The 24,347-nt window shown below is 42.2% G+C and overlaps 1 protein-coding gene across 1 annotated transcript; it reads left to right on the forward strand.

Annotated features, from left to right (window-relative positions):
• The first annotated feature begins 776 nt into the window (after positions 1-776).
• On the forward strand, positions 777-23,986 carry sinhcaf (SIN3-HDAC complex associated factor). The gene is made up of 7 exons (XM_048549529.2): positions 777-902; positions 5,717-5,834; positions 12,607-12,764; positions 12,887-12,986; positions 13,407-13,533; positions 16,431-16,581; positions 21,119-23,986. Exons 3-7 carry the CDS (start codon positions 12,637-12,639, stop codon positions 21,279-21,281), a joined length of 669 nt encoding a protein of 222 aa, XP_048405486.1. The 5' UTR covers positions 777-902; positions 5,717-5,834; positions 12,607-12,636; the 3' UTR covers positions 21,282-23,986.
• Positions 23,987-24,347: the final 361 nt, after the last annotated feature.

Here is a 24,347-nt window from a genome sequence, read left to right on the forward strand (position 1 = left end):
CTCAGCATTTATCCCTGAAATCCACATCACAAAAGCAGATTAGCTGGTCATTATCACATGACTGTTTAAGCGTTTGCTACGTGTGAGAACTATCAGCTGCGATTACAATGTTTATAACTTATTCAAACCCGCACCATTACCTGTGCAAATTTATCGGGATAACGCCCTCTTTCATTCTTTTAAAGTTTTTGTTTTATTTAAAAATAATGCACAGCTCCTACAGGAGTCGAAGGACCGGATGAAACAAAAAAACTTTGTAATTTGTCGCTAAAACGACACAATGAGTTTTCCAACGGTGCGAACTTCCCCTCCCCTTAGTTTTAAGATAAATTCCGGCTTTAGATCCACGCAGGGGTGGCTGATTCAGTGGACCAGATATTGCAGGCAGTTTCCCGACAGATGTATATGAACTGGCCCTTCTCTCCCCCCACCCAGGACATTGACGGACAGGTATTGTGGAGATGCCTCTAACTCTAGCTACCTAAAATAGAAGGAACTGATCTATACGTCTATTTTGCTCTCAGGAGGAGCAGTAGCTCCGTGTTTTGCTGCGTGGCCACCCCAAACTCGCGGAGACTCAGAACAGAGTTTAAAGCGCAAATCATTTCTGCCTCTTACCATGTACAGTCCAAACATCCTGTGACGTCAGAAAGGAAAGGGGTGGAGGAAGCGCATTTCCCGCGTTCCTCTCTTCCCTAATTTGGCGTTGAGACTGACATCATCGTCCTGATGCAAATGAATTTGATTCACCAAGATTTCAAAAGGCGTCCGAATACGCCTGCGCGGGACGTAACTCACGGGCAGCACCTCCCCTTAAAGCGAAAAAAAAGCAAAGCAGTGGAGCTTTATCTACATCAACAACGAGGTTGTAAAAAAGAAAGTGAAGTTCACGCTGCGTGCTGGTGAGTGCATTTTAATGTAACATGTTCGCGAGTAAATGTGATCAGCAGACTTGTTGTCTGACAATGCGCTGTTCGATTAATAACTTGGCTCTATTTTATAAGACACAGTTGTAAACTTTTTCCTTCTCCCTGATCTTGCGGAATCTCTTGCTCGCAACAATGAGCAGGGAATGGAACGTGGGCGCTCGCCGCGTTCGAATTTAGAACCTTGCCCGGATGAATCAGTTGCTACATGCGACCGCGGGATTCCAAACGTTCTGACACAACGTTCCGTTCTCCTGGAACTCCCTCGGCCCTTCCGCGAGAAAAGACAAAACTTTTTTTTTGTTCATTTCAACTCAGTATCTGTAACTTACGAGAAGGTCACCCCGTTCCTGCTCCCTCCCTCCTGTCCGCGACCATTTCTTTTCAACCTTTCCCCAGTCTGCAGCATGCACGCGCACACACACACAGACACACAAACCACTGGGTGATCGCCTCTGCGACACGAGTTACTTAAATATATCCGTTGCACATTTTTAATTTTAACTTGGGAGTATGTAGATTTTTCTCTTGATTCACCGCCACCCTTTTTAATCGCTCGTTCTCAGAACTTTGTTAAACGATTTCTATGTTTGCGGATTTGATTTTGTATATTCTGTGCTGATGGCGTCATGCATGTGAACTCTTCGTTCCAAGCAACTCCGCAGGCCGTTTTTGTTTCTTTTATTCGTCTTATGACTTTTATTTATTTTTGTGAGCTAGGTAGGGGAGGCTGGCTGGACAGAGTTAGAAGGGTCTGGTGTTGGCGGCGATGAGTGGGTACATCAGCAGGAGGAGAGGGGACTAGATGCAGTTTGCTCGGGTCTTTTTGTGTGTGTGTGTGTATAGGGAAGATTGTCTCCCAGTGTTGAGGAGGTGATGCAGCACGTAGGCAGTAGCACGCCGGAGTCTGAAAACAAAGAGCAGCGTGGATCGCTCACTCAGTCCATCACACATCTTTCCAATCAGAAAATCGGCTTCCCCTTTATTTTTGCAGTGATCTGCGTGTTATTTTCGAAACATGTCACCCCTGTTCTTCCCCCCGCCCCCCAGGAATAGTTAGCAACCTGAGGCACTTAATGTTGCGATCAGCGCATCTTATCATTTTGGGTATACTTCGGTGGTAAGAACTGGGTGGAGGTTGGACCTATATCCTTTCTCGTTGGTCCGTGGTTTGTGGCTCGCAGATTTCCGGTGTTGTGATGAATGACATTTTTTTTATTGTTGAAGGAAAGAGAAAGTGTCGGGTTTCGGATGGATTTTTTTGTAATTTGAAAGCGTGGTCAGAAAGGCAGCGGAAGAACGACGAGTTTGTAGGATTAAAACACACACACGCACACCAAACAACAAATAGCGTGCGACCCCACCTCCCAGACACGTCTGAGACAGCGATTGCGATATTGCACTGGTGGCGGTGCTTCAGTGTAGGTTTTCTAAAAAATACATATCAGCTTACATACAAACGCTTCAGAAATGAGGGCCATGTCTACGCAGCATTAAGTTGTAATCTCTGTCCTGTGCAGTTTTGACCAGGAAAAGTCCGTTTCCTTCATAGCTTCTAAAAGACGCAGCCGAAATGGACAGAATCCACAGGGAGACATGGTCAGGTTGAATTTATTCTCTCTCTCTCTCTCTCTCTCTCTCTCCCCAAAGCATGGGAGTAGAGTTTGTGAGCAGTATTTCTGGGTACTGGATGGCTCCACTGGATAAACACACGAAAGGGCCATCGACCTGAAACGTTAACTTCTGCCCTCCCTACGATAGTTTGATGAATTTTCCTGTGTTCTTCGCCCCCAGTTACCTTTTTATTGCTTTGTTTTTGTAGCTGAGTGTCCGACGCCCCTTAACGCATCCTGCATCTCGGGAGGAACCCGGGTGACTGAGAAGGTCCCTATATGCTTTCAAAATTATGAAAGATTTCGAAAGCTAAAGCAAGGGTTTCCAAACTGCAGGGTCTACCCAGACCTGAGGTAATTGACCACGGAGCCAGAGAGGCGATGACGAATTGTTTTAGCCGTCGAGTTATGAGCTCGGATACGTAGTTGGGAAGAGCGGTGCCAGCAGATTTGATAGTGGCGTTTAAAAAAAGAAATTGGATAAACATGTAGGGAAGAACATTTTTCAGGCCTATGGGGGGCATGTAGAACAAATTGTTTAACTCTTTTTGGAAAAGCTGACATGACCTGAATAATTGTTTATTTGCTCTACAGTTACTCACCTACATTGACTCTGGTCCACTGAAGTCCAGGCCATCATCATTTCACATCGCCCTGTTCAATTCCCTCATGGTCTCACCTTCCCGATCTCCATGACCAGTCAGAACTGTCAGGTCCCTGCATTGATTCATTCCGGGCTCAGTTGTGTTTCCCACTTCTCTTGCACTTCATTGAAGGCTGTGCTATCGAATGTCTCTCAGGCTTTCATTGGAAGATACTGCTTCAAACCAACCACTTTCGACCTGGCTGATTATCACCCTGCTCAAAGCTTTCTCTTTAGCACATGGGAGATTTTCCCATGCTACATAAATTCAGTTGCTTGTTGATAGTGATATCACTAGCATTTGAGTGAAGGGATGTGGGTTTTTAAAATAACCTCCGCAGTATTCCCACTCGGGACATATTGAGAAGTACAAATGTATATTTTGGGTTGTGTTGTGCTGAGAGTATGAGACGCAAGGAAGAATTGAGATTACTCAGTACTGAATTGTATTAGCTCTGTTACTGCTTGAGTTAATGTGGCTTTGTTTTTTTTAGAGCTGTCAAGGACACTGAATTTCCTCACTTTATGACTAGGTCTGTTGTAGGCTAGTTAATGGAGGTTGATTAGCATGATTAATCAATAACTCGCATTATTGGTGTCTGAGCAGCTGTGAGGGTGGTAGAAGGTGAACTGGATTGATCTAGACTTCTGTCTAGAGATTCTTGCATTCTTACAAGTAATAAGATGAAGGAGCCTGTTGCTGACATCATCATTCAGTGTCTGTGTTCACAGGTACCCGTTGGCTAAGGTTATAATTACAAAAATGTAGAATTTTACAACACAGAAACAGTGTTCAGTCCAGCTTATATGAACTGCCCAGACATCTTAAACTGATTTTAGACCCATTTGGCCCAGATCCCTCCTAAACCCTTTTTATTCATATACCCATCTAATTGCCTTTTTAAATGTTGTAATTGAACCAGCCTCCACCACTTCGTCTGGCAGCTCATCCCATACATGCGCCGCCCTCTGCGTGAAAAGATTGTCCCTTTAAATCTTTCCTCGCTCACCTTAAGCCTATGCTGTCTAGTTTTGGATGCCCCTAGCTTGGGTAAAAGACCTTGGCTATTCACCCTATCCACGCCCCTTGTGATTTTATAAATCTCTATAAGGTCACCCCTCAGCCTCCGATGCTGCAGGGAAAATAGCCCCACAGCCTGTTCAGCTTCTCAGTGTAGTGCAAATGCTCCAGTCCTGGCAACAACCTTTCTGAACCCTTCCAAGTTTAACAACATCTTTCCTGTGGCAGGGAGACCACAATTGAACACAGTGCTCCAAAAGTGGTCTCACCAATGTGCTATATAGCCAGGACACGACATCCCAACTCCTATAGTCAGTTCAGTGACCAAGAAAGGCAAACATACCAAATGCTGCCTTCACCACCCTGCCTACCAATGACACCACTTTCAAGGAATTATGCACCTGCGTCCCTAAGTCTCTTTGTTTGGCAGCAGCCCCCAGGGCCCTTCTAGTTAATATACAAGTTCTGTCCTGGTTTACTTTGCCAAAATGCAACACCTCACGCTCATCTAAATTAAATTAAATTTGCCAATCCTCAACCCAGTAGTCCCTCTGATAAAGGTCCCTTTGTACTCTTAAATAGAGTTCTTGGCTGTCCACTACACCAGTAATTTTGGTGTAATCTAATCTGTAAACTTATTAATCATTTCTTACATTCACATCAGAAAAGTAGTGGGCCCAGCACTGATCCTTGCAGCACACTGCTGGCCATGGGCCTCCAATCTGAGAAACAACGTTCTGTCTCCTGCCTTCGAGCCAATTTTGTATCCAAATGGCTAGCTTTCCCCCGGATTGCATGTGATCTAACCTTGCTAACCAGTCTACCATGCAGAATCTTGTCAAACGCCTTGTTCAAGTTCACATGGACCATATTAACTCTTCTGCCTTCATCAATCTTTGTCACTTCTTCAAAAAAAACTCAGTCGAGCTAGTGAGACACAATTTTCCATGCATAAAGCCACGCTGAGTATCCCTAATCAGTCCTTGCCTTTCCAAATGCATGTTTTAACACACCATGTGAGGGGAGGTTCCAAATTCTCACTGCTTTCCATTTTAAAAAAAAACTCCTAAATAGTTCTTTTCATCCGGTAGCAATTGCCTTCTATTTATGTCCCCTTCAGCTGGATCACTCATTAGGTATGGAAGCAGATTCCCCACATTAAGTCCATTCATAATTTTTACAACTTCAATCAGACCTTCTCCAGAAAAAGGAGCTGGAACCTGCTCAGTCTGTGCCTGCAGTTACTTATGGTTCGATATTTTTGAATTAGTTTGGAGACTGGAACTGCTTGCACGTAGATCCCTCATCCAGTATGTGTCAGGAGAACAGGAGGAAGTTTGACCATTTACTGTTTCAGACCTTCTAAGTAATCAATCATTATTCAAGAATTTGTTGGAACTCTTGCTATAAACCAGTCTCAGGTCATATCTCTGGCAGACCAGCTATTTGAGATAGATAAAGAAAAATGCATGAAGCTTAAAACCATAGTTTGATTAATGTTCCTCTATTTCAGTTTTCTTAGATCTTGGAGCCTTGATTTAAGATACCTCCATCATTGAGCAAATAACTCAAGAAAAACAGCTCTTGATAATCCTTCAGGACTGTGGTATTCAAGCAAAACAAATTGGGAAGTAAGTATGTTGTAATAAGTCGAACTGACATCCCATGAGATGTTTGAGCTCAGGACTGCAGTTTATAGTTTGAGAGGTCCTTTTAATACTGTCAGTACTGTCTGCTCTTAAAAAAAGACAGAACCTACAAACATGATTCTGGATTAAGAAGGGATAAAGTGTTACATCTTTGGAGCTGTAATCACACTCTTGGAAAACTGTTTTGTCCATGGCAAGCTCCCATAAATAGTAACTACTGCAGAAAAATCAGAAGGGGGAATTAAACATTGTAATTTTATTTTAAGAAAAACAAGAGAGGGTGAACAGGAAATTGAAGTAAATACACTAATTAGAGACAGCATGCTAACAGTGGAAGAAAAAGCAAACCGGAGAAATAAACATTAAACATAGAATAATAATCAAACAGTTGATTTCAGCTAAGCTAAAACGAATTGGCAAGCAGCGATGTGTAAAGGGGACAAGGAACTGGAGTTCATGGGGTTCAATTCTAACTTGGCATGTAAGAAGCTCCAAAAGGGAGGACTTGGAATTAGATTTAGTAATTGGGAAAGATGCAGTGCCGATGAGTGAAGGAAAAGAGGGGGAACCTTTAGGCAATAGTGACCATAATATTATATTGTTTAACTTAATAATTAAGATGGTAATAGGCAAGACAAAGACTGGGATTAATAAATTTTAAAAATGTTGACTTTTAAGAGTCCAAGACTGGAACTTGTAGGTCAATAATGTGGACAGCAGTATTAAAATGTAAGTGTAGAACGGCAATAGAAAACATTTTAAAGTGGCGTTCAGGGAAGTCCTGGAAGAATATATATCAAGCGAGAATATAACGGAATTCAAAGAGAAGTTCAAAAAACAATTGAGATGGGAGAGAGGAACCACAAAATCAAATGATTGAGGAACATAAAAAAAAGTAAAGTATTTAACGGGTTCATGAATAAAGAAAGGGAAGTCAGGTTGAGAATAAGGCCATTGAGGTCGGTACTGAGGGTATTCATGACATCAGCTGTAAAATGCCAAAATATTAAATGTTTTGCTTGAAATTTTCCAGGAGTCAGATCATTTTGATGCTGTGACTTAAAAAAAAGATGACATTTAAAATTGGAAGAGAACCACTATAGGCACCATTCTCAAAAGAAGATAAAATCCCTCATCCAGACAGATTTTATCTTTTAAAAGGATCTACCGAAGAGACAGCAGAGGCATTATTACACCTGCTTACTAATTGATTTGGAAAAGATTCAGTGGGCTGGTGGAGATCAAGCATTGTAAATGTATGTAAGAAGTTGTTCCAAAAACTATGGACCATGAATGGTAGGAATGGTGATGTAATCCCTACTAAAGGAGAAAATAGAAGATGCCTAGAAACCTAAGGCATAATAATGAAGAGTCACATAAATTTCTGAAGGGAGAGTCTTGCTTGTCCAGCTTCATTGAATTTGAAGTGGTATCAGAGGGGTAATGCAGTGGATGTAGTTTACCTAGATTTCCAAAAGGCCTTCAGTGTGAACCACAGAATATACTGAGGAATAAGCTCAAAGAATACAAAGTCAGGCAATGAGTAGCAGATTGTATAACAAAAAGCAGAGAGAATGAGAAAAGGTTTGCTGTTTAGAGTGGCAGAAAGTAAGAAGTGGGGTGCCACAGGGATCAGAGCTGGAATCACTCTTGCTCACAATTTCTACAAATAATTTAAATTTGAGAAGCAGAATTTCTAACCTTGCTGATCACTATCCTGCCCGATTAGGTGTTAATACGATAGGGGAGATGGCCACAAATTACAAGAAGATTTTAATAAACTCTCAGAATGGGCATACATTTAGAAATGAAGTTCAACACAAATAAAAGTGAGAAATATATTTTCATAAGAAAAATATTAAGATCACCAAGAATGTTCCCTGTCTGCTCAGTTTACTCTGTGTGTGGCAACTTGTTATGCAGTGTGGCCGCTTTCAACAAACATGTGGCTGAAAATGATATTTATGCATCTTAAGGGAAGGTTGCTTGGATGGGGCCTGCTTGTTCATCCATTTAGTCCAGTCTGCGTGTTATGTGGCTTAGATGGAACATTGGGTCACAATATGCTGAGCAAATAACAGTTCGAAATGAGGCAAAGGAACAACAGAACCTGGAGAACAAGCGCACAAATCACTGGCAACAATGATGCAGATTAACAAGGCTCGGCTTTATATTTAAAAAAAAAGCTTGTGGGTCTATCCCACATGGAACAGGCATGTACTAGAGTGGAAAACTGGAGCAGCCATACATACAAATATCAGTCTTACATCTGATGCACTGGCCACAGTGGTAAACAGTGGTTGAGTGTCTGCCCTAAATGTTCAAGTTATTCATAGACTTAGCAGTGGCAGACTTTGGAATGCAGGCTGTGTAGCCTCCAGTAATGTGTAAAGAAGAAAGGGATGAAATCTGTGACTGAGATTAAAATACAACAAACTGGATATGTAGCAGTCCTGATAAGTAAATAAGTCGGCTGCCTTTCTCGCTAATATTGTTAAAGCAATCTTGCACTTTACTCATGGATAGTCTGCAGAAGAAAAGAGGAAATTGAGAAGTATGACATTCTTAGATTGTTTTTCCAGGCAGCAAAGTCCAGAACTAGTAAGGCACGAGCCTGACTTTTTTTATTTGTGTAAATTAATGGGTTTTGGATATGTTAACATAGATCCATTTTAGGACTTCACTGGAGGAGTGTACACCGCCTCATCCCTGTAGCTAAACAAAGATGAAATTGCCAGCAACAGTGGATTGCTAGATTAATTCCTGGGATAGAAGAATTGTTCAATGAAGGCAAGTTGAGCAGAACGATCTATATACTCTGGAATGTGGAAAAATGAGAGAATGGTCCCTTTTGAAACTGAAGATTCTGAAAGGGCAGGACAGGGTAGATGCAGAGAGGCTGGTTCTCCTGGCTGAAAAGAACAAACCCCAGTCTCATGATATGGGGTTTGTTAGCTTGAACTGATGCATGGAGATCTTCAGTCACAGACTTAGCACGTTTGAAATTCTTCATGCAGATGCACTGATCTGCTTCTGCCCCTAGATGGAGCCTGACTATTTAAACCATCAGGTGAATGCGATTTGTTAATGTTTGCCATATTTCACTTTTTAAATACGTTTTACCCTAAGAATTCTTTTACTTAAGAATGTAGGCATTTAGGAGTGCACACCATATAAAAATTAATGGCTTTTGAAGTTACTTTCTACTGAGAAATGTTCTAAGATATCTTGCGGTTCAATGTTTCTTTCATGTTGGTTATTTTATGTTGCAATGTACGGCACAATGTTTCAGCCTAGACATCTTTTTTACCTCTGAGCAAAAAATGTACGAAAGAACCTAATTTCAAATTTAACATTGATTTGTATAGAAAATTACGATTTGCTTAGCATCATTTTACTTCAAGTTGTGATTTTCAGGGATGTAACTATGACTTTAAGGACATACCCTTTTAAAGATAGCAAAGTCTGGAAATTTTCTGAAGGTCAGCCAGCATCTGTGAATAGACAGTCCACATTGATGATCTTTCATCGGACTCTGCTGCTATTGAATAAACTTAAATCGACTAACTTTTTTGACCAAAGAACAAGACCCACCGTGTATTATTCACACTCTCTATGATCTTGAGAAACAAAGGAACATTGGATAAAAGCAAAACAGTCTGGATGCTGGAGATCTGAAAAATAAACAGACAATGCTAGAGGAGCTCAGCGAATCTAGCAGCATCTGCAGGGAGAGAAACACATGACATTTCAAGTCTAGTTTGACTTCAGAACAGGTCTCGTGGCCCATTTAAATCTGCTGCACCATTCAATAAGATTGTGATTGGTTGTGGTCTCAACTCCACTTTCCTGTCTGTGCCTCATAAAACTCTTCTCTATCTATTACACTCCATCTTGAATAAATTTAAAGAGCCAGCCTCCACTGCATGTTAGAGGAAGAGAATTCCATATTTATGACGCTCTTGAGAGGAAATAATTCTCTTCATCTCCGTACAAAAGTGAGACTTTTAGTTCTTGAACTAAATCCTCTGGTTTTCATCTCACCTACAAAAGGAAAAACCTGATTGATATCAAGACAAAGTGTGAGTTCATGAATTACGCCTGAGACTGGTTTATGGTCTTTTCTGTTCATGTAATTACCTTAGCATGTTTTTTTGAATGGGGAAATGTGAATATAGACCTTGCAAATGATGCATTGTGCTAGAACTTAGCACTTTGAGATGTACAGCCCTAGGAGTAGCTAATTGAATATGAAGGCGTGTGCAAAATTAATATAGTACAGCTACTGGAAGTCTGAAATAGAAAGGAAAAAGCGCTTGAAGTATTCCTAAAATTGGACATCTCTTCACTGGATGCAGCCCTCCATGGTAAGGCCATTCCTTCTTGCCCATTCTTCTTTGTCTTAAGGTCAGGGTGAGCTGTCTTGTTGAACTGTTTGGTGAAGATCCTTTTTAAGGGAGGAAAAAGCAATGTGGTGCAGTAAAAATAAGCCATGAAGCAGTTGGTTTAAAGTAGAAATCCAGCTGGTTCTTTGTCTGTTACGTGATTCAAGACCATGGCGATGTGGTTGACTCATCAGTGAAGTGCCTAGCAAATCTCATAGCTGCATCAAATGACTTAGAAGGAGAATTCCTCGCCAGGTGTTCTTGGGGTAACTAGTGTCAGTGTTAGGTATGCAATCCCTTTAAGGGTCAACCAGAACTGACCGGCTGAGATTAGACAGTGCTGATGGAACATTGCACTTGCAAGCTCCTGTGGTGCAGTGGCTCTACATCGGAGCCAGGAGATCCAGGTTCGAGTTCAATTGTTTAGTTCTTGAAATTGGTGATGGGACTGCTCAGAGAAAGCAGGGTTCTGTTCTGGGGCCTGTCATGGCACAGTGGTAGTGTTCCTACCTCTGACATAGGAGGCTAGGGTACAAGTTCCACCTACTTCAGAGGTAGGTTGTGACATTTCTGGACGTGTTGATTCAAACTAAAATAAAAGCTGGGTGTTACTGTGTTGTAGCGATTTTTGTTTTTTTTTTGGATGCCTTTTGATTTTAATTTGATGGTATGTTCTTTAAAATGAATAACCGGCCTAGTTCCTCACCAATGAGGTGTGAGCTTCTGGACAGGGAAAGGTGGGAACTGGTGTTTGTGCTAAAATGTAGATTCCAAATAAAACTCTTATATATCTGTTGAAAGCATTTAGCTGTCCACTTTAACATATGTCGAGCATCTAGTCATGGTCAATTAATGCTGGCCGTGGCCAACGTTGTTAAGAATCATTGCCCAGTTCAGACTGTTGTGTTGGCTTTGTCGTCCCATCAGCTCCATTGAGTTGTATGATGCTCTATGCCAGCAATACAGAGGAGCCTCAGCTGGGAGGGACTTTAAGGTTGGGTGAGGTAATTGCCCAGTGGTATTATCACTAGGTCGATTAATCCACAGATTAACTGAGTTCACATCCTGCCGTGACAGATGGCACTGAATTCAATACAAAACTGAAGTCCTGAATATTGAATTTGAATTCAATGAACATCTGGGATTAAGAGTTCTGTTGTTGGGAAAACCCATCTGTTTCACTGATGCTTGTTGGGGAAGACGTCTTCCATCCTTACCTGGTCTGTCCTTTGTGTGACTCCAGACCTACAGCAAAGTGGTTGATTCTTAATTGCCCTCTAGGCAACTAGGGGTGGTCAATAAATGCGGCCTAGGCAGTGATGCCCTCATCCTGAAAATGAATTTTAAAAAAACATGCTGTCTGCCACCAATTTTTTAAAGGTTAAATGACAAGCATTCGAAATAATCCGGGAGGAAATTTATCGGATTGGAAAAAAGTGTTTCGGTAAAATATAAACAGGAAACAAAATTCTGCAATGTATTCACTTTCTTATGCCTCAGAAACATGGATGATAATTCAAGATCTGTGGGAAGAAAGAAAAGCGTTTGAAATAATGTGCACTACAACGATGGCTAAAATACATAGACTGTAAGTGGTACTTGAAGATGCAAGACTGAAAAGAACCATCAAAATTGACGACCAGAAGAGAAAATGTCAGCAACTGGATCTAATGATCAGAGCTGAACAGCGACAAAATCTTCTCTAGAGGACAGGCAGCAGGAAGGGGAGTTGACCTATAAACACTTGGGTGTTGGAGGGCTATGTTTGCAGTGGATGTGGAAAGGATGGTTTAACATGACTAGTGTGACAGATGAGATGTAACACAGCAGGTATGCTGGCAGGAGTAACTGCATTGTGTTGGCCCCACTGCCCAAACTAAGACATACCTTCTGAACAGGAAAAGACTATTCATCCCCTCAAGTCTGCTCAATTCAATTGGAGTTGTGTTTCGACTCCGTTTTACCTGCTGCTATTTCACATACTCGATACTCTTATTTCAGGTAAAAATAATTGACCTCGGTTAATGTACTAAATGTCTCATTCCATATTTACTGCAGTCAATTCTGAGGTGAAATCAGGGCAACTGAAGTGAACGAGAAGTTCATTCTCAAATCTTTAATTCAACAAAACTTTTGCAAGTCAGTGGCAAAGAGCATAGGAGGGGACAGGGCAATGGTTAACAAGCCTGTGAGTTAGTTCTGCAGATCTGTGGCGAAGTGTTTTATGCCAGTGTTGAACTTCCTAATTTAAACACGTGTGCTTTATCTGGCACTGAAATAAATGACGGTTCAGCCTAAACGCTCTGTAGCTCCTGGCACCAGCCACAGTTCTACAGTTTAAGCCTAAATAGCTCGACTCTTGCTTTCAGGGTGTGTCTTGTTCTTAAGTTGACCGGAAGATGTTCGGCTTCCACAAGCCCAAAATGTATCGGAGCCTGGACGGTTGTTGCATCTGCCGGGCCAAGTCATCAAGCTCGCGTTTCACTGATAGCAAACGCTACGAGAAAGACTTCCAGAGCTGCTTTGGGTAAGTAGGGGGAAAACAGATTTTTTTTGTGTAAAACGAGAGAGAATTAAACAATGAACAAAATGTGTAACCTTTTCATGGAAGGAGCCATTCAAGTTGGATTCGCTCGCGTTCTCTTGCAGGTTGAACGAAGCCCGTTCGGGTGAAATCTGCAATGCCTGTGTGCTGTTGGTGAAACGGTGGAAGAAGCTCCCTGTTGGTTCCAAAAAAAACTGGAATCATGTAAGTATGTTCTGTGTATGTGTGTGTGTGTGTGTGACCTACTGATGATTTAATGTCCAAAATGGCATTCTAAAACAATAGTGACCTAGTCTAGCAATGCCAGCAGTGGAGGCTGTCTTTAGGAGAAAGAAAGGTCATTTGACATTCACAGAATTGAATCAAGTGCAGGCTGAAATTAAAGTTTTCAAATCATTTTTACTAAGAATGTACTCGGGACTAGTGTGAAGATGTGAAATAATGATAACACTCGGTCAGGTCATTATTCAGCAAATGGACTTGTCCAATATTTCATGCTGTTGCAAAGGTGCAATATCCGATTTGCTGTGCTGTCAGTTTAAGCGTTGTCCGAGTATTGGATGGGAGTATTTCTCAACTGTATCAGTGGCAGTAACTATATGCATGGACTACTGTGGCTTGCAGGTGGTTGATGTTCGAGCAGGACCAAGTTTAAAGACAGCATTGAAGCCCAAAAAGGCGAAATCTCTCACTGGGAACAGAATCAAAGCCAGTCAAATCAGCAAGATCCAGAAAGAGCTCAAACGGCAGAGTAAGTGCATTTTGTGACATTTTTGTTTGGTTCCCAGGTGCTTTCAGTCACTGACTGCAACTGAAAATGCACTTGGCAGATAGCCTGATACAGTATATGCCCATGAATATCTCGATACCTTCGCCTGTGTCTATCTGATGATTTTTTGTTTAAAATCTCAGCCCGTTGTCAGTATTCCTCAGCTGATGTTTGCTACCATTGGCCAAAAGGTAAACTAGTCGTGGTAACCGTGTGGTCGTGAAGTATTCCATGCCACTAATTCACCTCCTTTACACTTCATGCTTCTTCACCCTGGGTATTCCATGCCACTAATTCACCTCATTTCCACTTCATGCTTCTTCACCATTTACAGGACCAGAGATGGATGTGTGATGAATCTCACCACATGTTGGATGGGTGCACTTGAGTACACAGAGCAGTGTACATGTCCCAGCTGCTACACTCTGTCTTCAGCTTTGAGGCATTATAACTGCAATATGTTTGATGCACTACGGTATCTCACCAGCTTTTAGTTCAACAGCATCTCCCACCCAGTTGCAAACTCTGTTCTGGAGATGGGACACCGTCATATCCTCTCCAACCAATCTTGGCCACATACTGCTTGGTCATTCGGTCCTTGGCCACGATAAAAGCACCATGGCCGATCGGAAATGGTAAAGGCAAAGATGCTCTGGTCTTCTTAACGTTGACAATAGCACAGTAGCAAACATCTTAGGAAGAGCCCTTTCCAGTTGTTATCGGTTTCAAATTGAACTAAGAGTCAATGATCAAATCTTGGCAATTGTAGAAATGAAATATTTGGCTGAGACGGAAGAGAGGGGACAGTGTTGTTGCTTTGCAAAAGTCATTGCTGTGTGTGCCAGTGTGATAACAGTTGGTTGGTTCAATACTTTAACATTCTGAGATGGAGAATACCCTGGCACCTTCATCAAATAAACCCACCAATAGATACATCCCTAAAACAATATTACAGTTCTTGTTCAGGGTTCTGTTCAATGCACACACTGAAGGTAGTAAGCCCATTCAATGTGATGTAAGTAATTGTTCAGTGTGGGATAAGGTAAGGCAAGATTACTATTTTGACCTTGCTGGTTGAAACACGTACTGGAGGGAAAAGTATCTTTAACTCGAGTGGATGGATGTATGTCATCAACGTTGAATACCGCGTTATAAAACTATACGCAATGAAAGATAAGTTGTTAAGGAGACTTAGCAATGTTGTATGTAGAATACCAGATGAGGTTGACAAGATGTGACAAATGGAGTGCCGTACTCGGACCTCATATACTCACAATCTGTGTCAATGACGTTTTATTTTGTTATTCATTCATGGGATGTGGGTGTCACTGGCTAGGCAGCATTTATTGCCCATCCTAGATGCTCCAGAGGGCAGCTTAGAGTCAATCACATTGCTGTCGGTCTGGTCACATGTAGGCCAGAACAGATAAGGATTTAAAGGAGGGGACTGTTCGCAAGCCAGTTAGAAATGAGGATTTAAAATTTCCTTCCCCAAAGGCCATTAGCGAACCAGGTGAGTTTTTTCCGACAATCGACAATGGATTCATGGTCATCATTAGACTCTGAATTCCAGACTTTGTTTTTTATTGGATACCATTTCCACCATCTGCCATGGTTGGATTCAAACCTGCATCCCCAGGACATTACCTAGGTCTCTGGATTAATAGTCCAGTGATAATGCCACTGGGCCATCACCTCTCCTCACTTGGCCGAAGGGACAGAATGTATGGTCGCTAAATTGGCTGATGGCTCAAGGAGAGTAAGTTAAGTGGGTGGACCTTTAAATTTGGCAGATGGATTATATAGGTAGATGTGAACTTATCCACTTTGGCAGGAAGGATGGTCCAAATGATGAGGGCTATCGGTTACATGGAAGGGCTGGAAATCCTGGGATTATTCTCCTTCACACAGAGAATATTAGGATGAGATTTACTAGGGATGCTCAACATTGAGGGACTTTCATATTGTAAGTAGGTATAGACTTTCCACTCTGCGGAATGGATTTAAAGCAATTAGCAATAGAAGCAGAGGAAAGATGAGGATATGTATTTGTACACCAAGATGTTGTGGTTTGGAATGCATTACCTGAATGGATGGAGGAAGCTTGTCCATTATCTTTCAAAGAATGAATTGGATATATACTTGAAAAGAGAACATTTACCAGGCTGTTGGGAAAGCTCAGAGGAATGGGGTTAATTGGATAGAGATATCCTACTACAGGAACTGGCGTGGTTTGTTGTTCTATGATCCTAAGAAACAGTTCCCCTATTGTTCATTTGTACCAGTGCACTGAATATAAAGAGTAAGGAACAGCACTGTTCCAGATCCTGAAGGCTATCTGGATTTGAGTGAAGATTCTCTTCCAGTATAACGCGTGTTGTTGTGTGTTAGTTTCAGTAGCTGTCTGCAGAATTAAAAACAAAGTGCTGGAAGTACTTAGCGGGTCTGACAGCATCTGTGGGGAAAAGCACAGAGTTGACAGAATTTTCAAATTGATCGTCTGCTTCTGCATTTTCTGTTCTGATGTCTGACTTGCAGCACCTGCAGGATTTTGCACCTCCATGTTTGAAGAGAAGAATTTTTGCACAGAATTTCCGGGAAGGGAGAGGCGGAATTAAAAGCAAACAGGGGTAGGTAGGTGTGAAAAGATTTGGGCCAGTGCTAGGGTTTTGCTTCTTCAGTGAGGGTATTAAGGTGTTGGAATCATGCATGGGTAAACCTCTAATCTAACTGGTGAACAGTTCCTACATCCCTACAAGTTTATGCATTTGAATAAGTGGGACTGATTGGAATTTGATGCATTTGCTGTGTTGAAGTAGGGTCGTGATAATCTTAGTGGCCTCTGTTTCCCTCATCCTATTTTTTTCCTTTGACTACAGACTCTGATGCGCATAGTACAACATCCAGTATGTCTCCAGCGCACTCTCCCTGCTACAGTAATCACTCGGATGAGGGTTCCGATGCAGAAATGGCGTCTGGATCAAACAGGGTGCCTGTCTTCTCGTTCTTAGACCTCACTTACTGGAAAAGGTACACACTTTGTCCATTTTCTGTGCTGCTTCCATTGGTCAGCTACGCAGAATTGTATTGAGCAAGATGTACTGAGGAAATAAACTGTTGATAAACTGAGAGTGGTTGAGTGTCAGCACTGGCCAGAATGCTGCACTTAAAACAGCCAGTGACAATATTTTAATTTATATCGACCAAAGGGTGGGAGTTTGAGTCTCAGTTTAACCTCACCTGAAAGCAGGCACTTATCCTTGAATACGAATCACAAAAAGTGAAAACGTTGGTCAAAGTGGGCAATTAACAAGACAGATAGAATGGTGTTGTTAATGGAAAGGGAATGGCACGTAAAAGTGTGGAGCTTCTGTTCCAGGTGTTCAAGGCATTGATGCAACCACATCTGGTGTAATGTGTATTTGCATTTCAAGCCATATTTGAAGAAGAATGTAAGTACATGGGAAGTCGTTCAGAAGATTCACTTCATTGATATCTGGAATGGACTGGCTGTTTTATGAAGAAAGGTTGAGCAGCTTCAGCTTACATCCACAGTAGGTCCAAATTACTGCAGATGCTGCAATCCGTACTGAAAGCCAGCAAATGCTGGGGTTGACAGTGAGTCAGACAGCATCTGTAGAGAGACAGCATGCTAATGATTTGAGCCTAGATGGCTCTTCCTCAGACCCCCACCAGGAGCTTAAGAGTAAGGAGTGATTAGAATGACATGTATGAGATCCTCGGGGACTTTGACAGGGTGGATCTGGAAAGGATGTTTCCTTTTGTCGGGCAGTCCAGACCCAGGGACTAGAAGGTGCCAGCCATTTCAGACTGGGTTCAGAATTCATCTTTCCCTCACAGGGTTGTGATCCTTTTGAACTCACTTCCTCAATAAATGCATTAAGCGGCAGAATCTATGATCATTTATAAAACCAAGGAAGGTTCTTGATCAGGAAAACATGGGAATCTGGAATAATCAGCAAATGGCAGAGCAAATCGGAAGGGCTGAATGGCCACTTCTGATTCTAATTTGTATGTACATTTCACTGCAGAAGTCTCCACTCTTCTTGCTGTGTAACAGTCTTATCCTGAGACAAAACCTTCACATTATAAACTGTTCAACCAGAGGAAGGAGGCTTCTCAGTGTCTACTCTGCCTAGCCTTTGCAGAATTTTTTTATATTTCAATGTGATCAACTTTCAATCCCCTAAACTCTTTTACTCGAAACTATCTTCATTATACAACGTCCCAAAAAAGACATTTGCTGCCCACCATCGAAGATAAATGCATCTTTCCCTCCAGGTACAAAAACTAAAACTGTACTCCAGCCATGGTCTCTGTAATAATGCCTTGTGAAATTGCCGTAGTTCCTCCTTACTGCTGCAGTGCAACCTCTTCGTAGTAAAGGCCAGCATGTCATTTGCTTTCCCAGTTGCTGGCTGTATCTGCATGCTTACTTCTATTGTCAGCAATCTTGAAAGCACAACAACTGAGCATAATGTAAGTCATTCCTGTTGATTGAGGATAGCTGAAGCCCCAGCACTGATCATTACAACACCCATGCTAATAACAACCTGCCATTCAGAAATATATCCATTTATTCTTGATCAACGTGATATCTTTTGACAATTCATTCATTCATACTAATATTTTAACCTTTAGCCCTATTCTGTGCAAAAAAAAATACCTTTTGCCATCTTTTGAATATCTATCTAATATGCTAAATCTACTGGTTTATTTACCCTGCTAGTTACATATTCCAAAAAAACACAGTAAATTTGTCAAACATGATTTCGCTTACACAAAGTATTATTGAGTGACTCATTATATAACAGTTTTCTAACCGTTGCTGCTACTTCCTTAATGGAATCTAGCATTTTTCCTGATATCAGGCTAAGTCTCCTGTTATTCCCTGTTTTCTTTCTCCGGCCTGTCCTCAAGGCTTATTCCAGCACAAAGGCGGCTTTGGAAGAGCATATCCAGTGCATCCATAAATCTACAGTCGCTCCTTTTCAAATCCTAGGATGTAGGTCTCAAGAGGAGGATATATCAGCTTTTAGTTTTCATTCATCTCTCCACTTCTTTTCTTCTTTACTAATTCTTTGCATTAATGTCCTTTCCCTGATTAGCCCCTTGGTTACACAGTGTTTCTGTTTTTTTTAATGGCTTTTATTGTGAAAGGCAGCAACAAAATATTTAACAGCTCCCCGTCATTTCCTTATTCCTCCTCATGTCTCCCAGCTGGGCCTTTACCTAATCGATCATTATATCTTTTAATATAATATTTCAAGCGACCTTAGCCAACTCAGCCCTCATACCTATGTAATTGACATTGTTTAAATTTGACACAGTTTTGTACCCGATTGCGGTGCTCTCAAACTCCACATGAAATATCATATTACGATCACTCTCTTCCTCAGGGATTCTCAGATGAGATCTCTAGTTAGGTTTGAAAAGACTACGATTGGACTTCTTTCTTAAACTGCTGTAGTCCTGGATGAACTGAAGTCACTTGCAATTAAATATTGGAAGGATAAAGATCATTGCTAATGCTTTTGATACAAACTCTAATGCCTCATTATCAATTTCTTTACTCTCCCTCAGCTACTGAACAGATGGTTCGTAGCTTCAACATCCAGTTCACAATAAGGATTGGGATTCCGTATTTTGCCGTCACCAAACCCTGTTACTTTTACCTCTGTAAACTTTGACCTCTTCCTCCTTCCTGTCTCCTCATTGGCCTTTCTGTGCTCACTGGCTAGACCAGCCTTCATAGTCCATCTCTTAATTGCCGAGAATCTTACGGATCAACCACATGGTCTAGAGTCACCAGACCAGGTAAGGATAGAAGATTCCTTTGTGTAAAGGACATGTGGCAATCCAATGGCTGTTTAACAATGGCCAACAGTGGTTACATGGTTGCTAATAAGCCAGCCTTTCCTGTCTGAATTTTTTGTTGTTGAATTCAGATTTCACCAGCGATCATCGTGGGATTTGAACCCACGTCTCCAGAACATTCTCCCCGAGGTTCCAGATTACAAGTTCTGTGACATTATCATATGCCACCGATGATCAACTTTCTCATTCTCCTATTCAAATTTTTCAAGACTTGGACCCTCACATCGATTCCGCAATAATTTGAAAACTCTGCATTTCTCCAAATCTGGCCCTTCATCACAGCTTCCTTTTCCCACACCATTGCTACATGTACTTACAACCTGCTAGGCCCTAAGCTCTGGAATTCCCCTCCTATAGCTCTAAACCTTCCCTCTTTTTAAGATGCTTCATCAGCCTTACTCCGAACCAAATCTTTGGTCACTGTGTCTCACTGTGTCAATTTTTAATCATCTGACAACACTCCTGTGAAGTGACTTGAAGTTGTTCAGTGTTTTAAAAATATATGTTTTTGAGAAGAATATTCCAATGTAAAGTTTGTGTATGAATCTTTCTTATTGGACCTGAGGGAATGAAAGTGTTTTGTGAGTGAAGTTGGGAGTGGGACATGGAATCCCACTGCACTGAAACCGACCCTTTGGTCTAACTCGTCCATGCCACCAAAGTTTCCCAAAACTAAACTAGTCCTGTTTGCCTGCACTTGGCCTATACCCCTCCAAACCTTTCCTATTTAGGTAGCTGTCCAAATGTCTTTTAAATGTTGTAACTGTGCCTGCATCTACCCACTTCCTTTGGCTGTTTATTCCACATATGAACCACCCTCTGTGTGGAAAACATCACCCTCAGATCCTTTTTAAACCGTTGTCCTCGCAACCTTAAAAATATGCCGTCCAGTTTTGAACTCCCTACCCTAGGCAAAAGACCTTTGCTATTCACCCTACCTGTGCCCCTCATAATTTTTGTAAAGCTCTGTAAGGTCACCTTCCAGCCTCCTATGTTCCAGTTAACTAAGTCCCAGCCTCTCCCTATAACCCATACCCTCTGCTCCTGGTAATATCCGTGTATATCTTTTCGAAACCGTCTCTAATAATATCCTTCTTATAGTGGCATGGTGGCTCAGTGGTTCGCACTACTGTGTCACAGCACCAAGGTCCCGGGTTTGATACCGCCCTCAGGCGACTGCCTGTGTGGAGTTTGCACGTTCTCACCGTGTCTGCGAGGTTTTTCCTCTGGGTGCTCCGGTTGCTGCCCACAGTCCAAAGATATCCAGGCTAGGTGGATTAGTCATGCTAAATTGCCCATCGTGTTCAGGGATGTGTAAATTAGTTGGGCTATAGGTGCATGTGTCTGGGTGGGATGCCCTGAGTGTCGGTGCGGATTTGTTGGGTCGAATAGCCTGTTCCCACAGTGTAGGGATTCTATGATTATAGAAGGGTGACCAGAACTGTACACTACTCCAAAGTGCTCTCAACCACGTCAAATGCAACATGACATCCCAACTCTTGAAGTGAGTGTTCATGACTTCCAGTGAGACTGTTCTGGCCAGCTGCACATGCATTATCGGGTGCAGTCTTAATCTTGCATCTACTCATCGTCAACTTGAGGTAGGCTCGACGGGCCAGCTTGTTCTTTATTGTGCTTCTAAACCTTTTCACCTTTCGTTCCTCTACAGGCAGAAGGTTTGCTGTGGAATCATCTACAAGGGTCGGTTTGGGGAGGTGTTAATTGACCCTCAGCTCTTCAAGCCCTGCTGTGCCAATAAAAAGCGAGTGGTCCAAGCCCCGGAGGAGCAGGTGGCTCAATCTCCATCCACCCCTAAAGATGATGAATGGTGAACTGGCTCGTCCGGAGAGAGGGAGAGGTAGACTGAATGGGGCAAAACGCATTGAAAAGAATGTGTTGCCTGAGGGATGAACTGAATAGAGGGGGGAAAGAAACAAAAAATAAGGAGCAAACTGCGGTTGCTTTGCAAATGAACTGACCTTCTCAAAAGGCTGATTATTTGCCTTTTTATTGTACTCTGGGGTCAGTTGGTTTGACTTGTAAATGAGAAAAGACTGTAAATGTTGTAATATTTCATGAGCTGCACGCATATTAAGTGGAGTGGAGCGCAGCAGTAAAGCGCTTTTATTTAGGGTTTATCTCATGCAGTTATCGATGGAGTTCTCATCGCCTGTGCGGTGAGAAAAATTGGGAAAAGTTTAGTGAGGGGTGTAATATAAGATGTGACTAGCCCCTTTGTGTTTAGAAAGAATCGGCTGTGTTGACTGTCTGTCTATGTGCTGGCTGGCCTTCCCTTTTTGTGTTCTGTCCCAGTGTGAACTATGCCCACTAAAACAAGGGCCCAGGATGTGATCCACTGTATCTCTGTTGAGTTGAACAGTCATAGCTTGTGGCCATGACTGTTAGCTTCCAATTGTCCCATTGGTTGGAAGAGGAAACAATGAAGTCAGAGGATGATGGGGCTCCTGGTTGTAACATTCCACCCTCCCCACCCCAGTCTAAATAGTTTGCCTAACCCTTGTGGATGAAGCTGGGCAGGTTAATGTGGTGCGGAGCCCAGTTATCAGAGTGGTGAAAATTGGAGCAAAACATGAGCAACGTTTGGAAGAATTAGTCTGGCATGTTCTGAAGTGCCAGTATGTAGCAAAGCAAAACCAGGGGGGATGAAACAGAGTTGTGGCTTGTTCACATGGCGTAGATTGGCTGTTTATGGTATACCAGTCGGCCACAAAGGAAAGTCTTCTTTGTTGCATGCTTACTCCCATTTTGCCGTGTTGTTGAGTGGGCTTTACCGTTGCTGCAAACCGGCAAGCTGATCACCCGGTGATGTTTCTGGGGTCATGGGTTAGACCTACTGTCCTGCAACCTTACCATCCCTCTCCTCTTGAAATTGAAGGTGAATCCTCGGCCATGTTGGCAAATCTGGGAAAGGGTGGGTGTGATGCCGCAGCCTTTCCTTGGCTTTACCCCACTGGCTATTGAAACCACAGAAATAACAAGGTGTAGAGCTGGATGAACACAGCAGACCAAGCAGCATCAGAGGAGCAGGAAGGCTGATGTTTCAGGCCTCGACCCTTCTTCATTTTCTGATGCTGCTTGGCCGGCTGTATTCTTCCAACTCAACACCTTGTTATCTCAGATTTTCCAGCGTCTGTGGTTCCTACTATCTCTGAAGCTATTAAAACAGCTCTTGTTTGCTGTGGCTCACCTGTTGTGTGTTGAGACAGCTTGCAAAAGTAGAAAATATCTGTCGGCACCATATTAAGTCTTCCACTTTGCTTTAAAGATGAGCGTTGGTCACTTATTAGGATTGGCTGTTGCTCTAGTATAGTAGGCAAATGTTATATCACCAGTTCCCTTCCTTCACTGCTATTTGGTTTTGTTTGAAGAGAGGATGCCATTGTGAGCAACTCTGTGTAACCATTAGGTCAATCCTTTTTATGTGGGAGCAGGCAGGACACTGAGTGCAAGTGTAGCTTGCTCCTCCACAGCTCATAACCAGCCACTCAGCAGGTTGACTTTGGTTTGCAGTTGTGGGAGGATTGCGTTTTCTCTATAAACGGACTGTAGGCCTAGCAGCAAATAGAAGCTAACACTAGGAAATCAAGTGGCCTGTTGTAAACAATTCTGTGCTGACGAGGGATCCCAAATGCAAAGCTACCAGATGTAATGCAAGTGATAGTCAGTGGTGAATATTCCTATGGAAAGATTTAGCCTGGGAAAAGTAGAGGAAGGTGTGGTGGGTGATTCGACTGCCCTTGCAAAAAGAACTGGAACAGTACAGGGAGCTGAATGACTGCTTTCTGTGCAGCGTAACCTCCAAACTATCAATTCCCCTGCAATTTATACAATGAGGAACTAGCACCCAAACTAATTTGGCCACCAGTTGCCAAGGCAGCAGTTATTACAGCTTTCAGGGAGTCAAAAATGTACAGAAATTTATCTTGCGCCATCCAGACTGTGCCATTCTGAGGGATGGGTGGGCAAGGTCAGGAGGAGATTCCACCTCAGCTTCTGTGCTTCCGGTTTGCATGTATCCCACTTGGGTATCCTTTTTGTAGACTTGACGGAGTTTGATCTCTGTTCTCTATGGTTCCTACGGTGACGGGATTTGCTTTCCATCTGCCTGTACACGTCCAGTGTTTTGGGAAGGGGATGAGTGAGATCACAGTGGCCACTTCACCCACATCCCTTTGTGTTCAGGTGTAACTCAGTCCCTGTTTGCACAGTTTGTGACTGAATGTAAGCTTGAGGTCTGGTTTGCGATTCACTCCCTGGGCTTTGTAACTGAGCTTCCTCCTCCTGTCATTCTATTTATTATTATTTATTTTTCTTCCTCCACAACAAAAAGAAAACACCACTGTCTCCTTTCACTTCTTGACCTAGTTTAGTGCAGCAAGATGTATTTTAGTGACGCACTTTGTAATGTATTAGAGATCTATGGAGCCAGTTTTGTACTTTTTTTATACTGTTGATATTCTTCTACTCAAAATTTTTTTTATTAGTCTTGAAATAAAGTAGACTGCTTTGTAAAGAATGTGCCTGTATTTGTGATTATTTCTTTCTTTATTGACAGTACTGCTCCATCTCAGAAGGTGGTGACTGTGTCTGAAGTCTATGTTGCTTCTGGTTTGAGCATGATGTGTTCTGACTGCAACGGCTAATGGTCATTGTGTCCCTGTCAGAGTCGTGACTGGGACAAGTGAGCTTCAGCGTGCTCTCTGGTATACACTGACTTGACTTAACTGCAAAGATGCTCCGATAATCCTGCCCCATTAATCTACAAGCAATCAGAAGATGTATGCCATTCTAATTAGATCACTAAACTGACAACTTTACCCGATTGACTGACTAAAAGCAATTCATACCAGATTTCATCATTGCCAGAAAATAACTAT

Source organism: Stegostoma tigrinum, chromosome 18, assembly GCF_030684315.1.
Source record: "Stegostoma tigrinum isolate sSteTig4 chromosome 18, sSteTig4.hap1, whole genome shotgun sequence".
NCBI lineage: Eukaryota > Metazoa > Chordata > Chondrichthyes > Orectolobiformes > Stegostomatidae > Stegostoma > Stegostoma tigrinum.

What these genes read in the sequence shown, in the direction of transcription:
- sinhcaf (XM_048549529.2), top strand. Translation starts at nt 12,637, where the DNA reads ATGTTCGGCTTCCACAAGCCCAAAATGTATCGGAGCCTGGACGGTTGT. An exon ending in GAAAGAGCTCAAACGGCAGA is followed by an intron (nt 13,534 to 16,430) that starts GTAAGTGCATTT and finishes CTTTGACTACAG; the next exon opens with ACTCTGATGCGCATAGTACA. An exon ending in GACCTCACTTACTGGAAAAG is followed by an intron (nt 16,582 to 21,118) that starts GTACACACTTTG and finishes GTTCCTCTACAG; the next exon opens with GCAGAAGGTTTGCTGTGGAA.